We start from the raw sequence: 4,564 nt of genomic DNA on the forward strand, positions 1-4,564 counted from the left end.
AATACATAATTGAGAATTTCTCATCCACAAATAATTGGAAGCACGGCTGTTTTCAATTCACCCTAATTCCAAGACAATAAGAGAGAGTCATAAAGTGTAAAACATTATTCTATTTTGCACAAGCTACCAAAATCCCTAAATTATTTAATGAACTAAACTTTTACACCTAAATTCCTAATCACTCACCTTTTCAACAAAGAACAAAGTGTATGATGAAAATTGAGGCGGCAAGTCACAGAAGAAGGCAAGAAACCGGAGTTGGAGAGTGGTAGTCGGCGGCAGAAGAAGGCAAGAAACCGAAGTCTTTGTATCGAAATCACACAACATTTGTTTTTGTTACTCCGACTAGACAAATTACAAACATTGCAAGTGTAAACTAGATATTCTATATAATTGCAAAAACACCCTTTTAATCTTGAAAATATGACAAAGGCCCCCTGGACGGGAAATCTCACTAAAATGAAGACTCGGATAAAATCTGACTTTCCAGATCGCTAACACACTCCGATCGAATTCAGGGCTTTAAGAATGACGGCAATGGCGTCGGCCGAATCTCCGGCGCACGACGACGTATCGGCGGAGATGTCGGATCTCCTCCCTCTCGCCTCCGCCGCGCAGCAGCCTTACGTCTCCGAGCTCCTCTCCTTCACTCTCGATCGCCTCCATAAGGTATTCGCACGGCTCTCCTAATGCTTAATTGGCGTTCTCAGATTTGGAACTGTTCGGTAGTGATTGTCATAGTTTTGTCTAAGGAACCGGAATTGCTGAGAGTGGATGCGGAGAGGATACGGCGGCAGATGCAAGAGGTGGCGGTGGGGAACTACCGTGCATTCATCGCGGCAGCAGATGCGTTGCTCGAGATCCGAGAGGAGGTTTCTTCGATTGACAAGCATCTCGAGTCTCTGGTATATTTTTTTCTTTCTATAATCTGATCCGATCTGATGCGTTACTGAGCTGGCATTGCAGCTATTGACATTGTGAACTAAAATTTTAAGCTGATCGGGCACAGTGAGTAAGAAAAATAAGATAGGAACTGTCGTAAGTTGTGATTTCAAGGTTGAAATAGCTCTGTTAGCTGTTACTAATTAAAGGAAAAAATTGGAGTACCTAGAAACTTTGGGAGACAAATTTTTAGGTGATACGAGGCTAAGACGTGTAGAATTCATGGATTTCTTGTGTATTTTCTGGATCACACTGGTAAATTTTTAATATGTATGAGCAGTGACAGTGAGCTGTGGGAGGTTATGTCTGGATGAAAGATTGGGTTGTATAAACTTGGAAAGTTAGAGCCTAAATATCACATTCATAAGATACATACGAGCTACATGTTGATGATGATCATGCTATTTTCATATGAGCTGAACTTAGGAGATCTTTCTTGAGTAAGCTGAATATCATGGTTCCCTATTGGGCAGAGTACAATGTAGCAAGAGTTAGGATTTTGGATGTGATCTGTACTTGTATATCAAGAAGTCTTTGTAACTCTTGCAAACTGCCTCTATCTTAACCTTTAGGAAAATAATAGGGGTATACAGGCTATTGTCTTGATATAGTGGAACACAATTGAAAACTGGAGTGGCCATAGATCATCTTTTCATTGCGCCAGTTTCCTTGTTATGAGTCATCATGCTTTCACTGAGAGCTGTAGTTGTTTGGACTTTCTGCAGATTGCTGAAATTCCAAAACTAACATCCGGCTGCACTGAGTTTGTTGATTCAGCTGAAAATATATTGGAAAAGAGGAAGATGAACCAAACATTACTAGCAAACCAGAGCACTTTGCTTGATTTACTTGAAATTCCTCAACTCATGGACACGTATGCACCTACACTTATTTGTAATCATTTTGAATTATCCAATACTTTTTGCTGTCTATTAAATATGGCTTAATAATTGCTCAAAGAATGATTAGCTACCATTGTGATACAGATGTGTGCGGAATGGAAATTTTGACGAAGCTCTTGACTTAGAAACTTTTGTCGCAAAGCTTACTACAATGCACCCAAAGTAAGTCTTTTGTAGTACCATTCTAATAGCAGAAAATCCTTTTCACCTGTGAGCTTGTTTGATGCATTTATTGAGGCACCATTTTTATTTTCTCTTCAAAAAGAATTCCTGTGATTCAGGCTCTAGCCGCAGAAGTTCGGCAGACCACTCAGTCCCTTCTTTCACAGCTTCTTCAGAAACTTAGGTCTAATATTCAGGTGCTATATCTTGTTACGGATTAGTTGGTTAATTCCAGATATTAAAGCAAAATGTTCAGCTCTGAGGTGATTAACTTTGCTCATCATGTTGCTCGTAGTTGCCAGAATGCTTGCGCATAATTGGATATCTACGTCGAATAGGTGTTTTCAGTGAGTATGAAATGCGCCTACAGGTACTCTTTTACTGAAATTACTGCCATGTGGAATGCATTTGGCGGTATTTTGATTGGTTATATCACTGGTAAATACAATATTTAAGGCGTGAGGTCTGAATCCTGATCCATGATATCTGCTGGTCAGTTCTTAAGATGCCGTGAAGCCTGGCTGACTGGAATACTTGATGATTTAGACCAGAGAAATCCTTATGAATATTTGAAGGGGATGGTAAATTGTCACAGAATGCACCTTTTTGATGTTGTTAATCAATACCGAGCCATCTTTGCTGATCACACATCAGAGAGTGAAGAAAATTATGATGGCGGGCTTCTCTTTGATTGGGCCATGCATCAGATTACCACCCATCTGAAAACTCTTAAAGTTATGCTTCCAAAGATCAGTGAAGGTGGATCCCTGTCGAATATTCTGGATCAGTGCATGGTGAGAACAATTGGTAGTCATTGGTGTTGTATTGATGCTCCTAAAACCAATATTTTTTCATTTATTTCTCCATGGTTGTCTGCAGTATTGTGCCATGGGCCTAGGATGGGTTGGTTTGGATTTTCGAGGGCTGCTTCCCCCGCTATTTGAAGAGTAATATTTCTTTGCTGTTTACAAATCTTAATGAATTTTTGACATTTCGCTAGCTCTTAACTTGATTTGTTCATCTTTGCAGAGCAGTTCTTAATTTATTTTCAAAGAATATGAGTATTGCTGTTGAGAATTTTCAGGTATGATCTACAAACACACATGCAATACTTTCAATGTTACAATGCCATCATGCGTTATGTTTTTCTCATTAGGCATATGGTTTGGATCCCTATGATCTTATATGTGTGTGTCATTCTTGGCTAAAGGGTTGTGACATATGTTTTGCTTTATCCAGTTAGTGTTGGATTCTCATCGTTGGGTCCCGTTGCCAGCAGTTGGTTTTCCTGCCAATAGTTTTTGCGACGAAAACCATGATGATGTTACTCCTCCTTCAAGTCTTATGGAACATCCACCTCTTGCTGTTTTCATCAATGGTGAGCTCAAAAGTTATAACCTTGTTTGGTGTGTTGTGGCTTCAGAGACACCTCAGCGTTTATCATATTTCCTCGTGTGATGGGTGCAGGTGTATCTGCAGCAATGAACGAACTACGCCCTTGTGCTCCAATAAGTTTGAAACACGTGCTCGCTCAACAACTTGTCAAGGATTTGCAGGCTGTTTCTGAAACACTACTGAGATACCACACAACCAAAATGCTCCGAGACAATGAGTCTCAACTTTTCCTCAAACTTTGCCAAGCATTCATCGAGGTGAGCTCTGCTTCTAAACCGTCAATTTAGCTGCACTATCATCACCAACCTTTAATGATGCTGGCCCTGTGCAGGTTGCTTTCCCACATTGCGCGGCATGCTTTGGCCGCTGCTACCCCAGTGGGGCTGCTCTGATCACAGATGCCAAGAACCTGTTCGAAGGAATCAATCGCCTATTAGCAACATCACCATCCAGAGAACTACCAAAACCAGTCCAGAACCAGAACACAGAGGTCAAGAACGCATCAGAAAACGGCAACGCCCCTGTGGTCGAAAACGGGGTCAACCATGGTATCGAGCGGACGGGAAGCTCCAGCCATGACGAGAAGGAACCGAGTAGTGTAAGCTCAGAGAAGGAAGTCAAGGCAGCGGCAGCTACTACAAGTGAAGAAACTCAACAACCACCAGTATCATCATGAAAAATATAGTTCCCCAGAAATTGGCCATTATTGTAATTATAAACATTTCAACAACTTTTCTTTTATTATAGCGAGTGATTGGACTTAAAAAAAAAGAATCCTTCATGTTGAGAATGCTTTTGTTAGGTTGAGGTTAATTCTTTTTGTAGTATGTTGTTAGACGATTAAAGCGAGAGGTGTTGTAATAAATTTGACTTATAGTGGAACCTTACAAAAATCCAATTTTATCATTTTTAACCCCTGAAACATTTCGCAAATTACAGATACCATGGCTAACTGTAGAAACTCTCCATCGATGAACAAAGTTAGTGTTAATATAACGATTCCTCTTGTTTCTTGCATGTTGGTGTGGAAATCCTCCTCCTCAGGGTGAATTTCACAATAGATCTGTCGCTGGATCTAGCAATCCATATATATAAAAAGTTAAGAACAAACATCACAATAAAAGTCATAAAAACTCTAACAAAACCATATAAAATTTGAAAGA

The 4,564-nt window shown here is 40.1% G+C and overlaps 1 protein-coding gene across 2 annotated transcripts; it reads left to right on the plus strand.

Annotated features, from left to right (window-relative positions):
- The first annotated feature begins 465 nt into the window (after positions 1-465).
- LOC121780648 (conserved oligomeric Golgi complex subunit 8-like) lies at positions 466-4,314 on the plus strand. 2 transcript variants are annotated; one of them, XM_042178267.1, is made up of 12 exons: positions 466-669; positions 753-905; positions 1,668-1,816; positions 1,929-2,006; positions 2,110-2,203; positions 2,302-2,376; positions 2,504-2,800; positions 2,886-2,953; positions 3,036-3,090; positions 3,246-3,384; positions 3,474-3,658; positions 3,733-4,314. In XM_042178267.1, the coding sequence occupies exons 1-12, from the start codon at positions 529-531 to the stop codon at positions 4,075-4,077; spliced, it is 1,779 nt and encodes a 592-aa protein (XP_042034201.1). In that variant the 5' UTR covers positions 466-528; the 3' UTR covers positions 4,078-4,314. The 2 variants fall into 2 exon arrangements, with proteins under 2 accessions (XP_042034201.1, XP_042034202.1); XM_042178268.1 differs by having other exon boundaries at positions 529-669; positions 742-905.
- The last annotated feature ends 250 nt before the right edge of the window (positions 4,315-4,564 follow it).

Source organism: Salvia splendens, chromosome 20 (assembly GCF_004379255.2).
Source record: "Salvia splendens isolate huo1 chromosome 20, SspV2, whole genome shotgun sequence".
NCBI classification, from domain to species: domain Eukaryota; kingdom Viridiplantae; phylum Streptophyta; class Magnoliopsida; order Lamiales; family Lamiaceae; genus Salvia; species Salvia splendens.

What these genes read in the sequence shown, in the direction of transcription:
- LOC121780648 (XM_042178267.1), top strand. Translation starts at nt 529, where the DNA reads ATGACGGCAATGGCGTCGGCCGAATCTCCGGCGCACGACGACGTATCG. An exon ending in ATATTCTGGATCAGTGCATG is followed by an intron (nt 2,801 to 2,885) that starts GTGAGAACAATT and finishes GGTTGTCTGCAG; the next exon opens with TATTGTGCCATGGGCCTAGG. An exon ending in TTTGCCAAGCATTCATCGAG is followed by an intron (nt 3,659 to 3,732) that starts GTGAGCTCTGCT and finishes GGCCCTGTGCAG; the next exon opens with GTTGCTTTCCCACATTGCGC.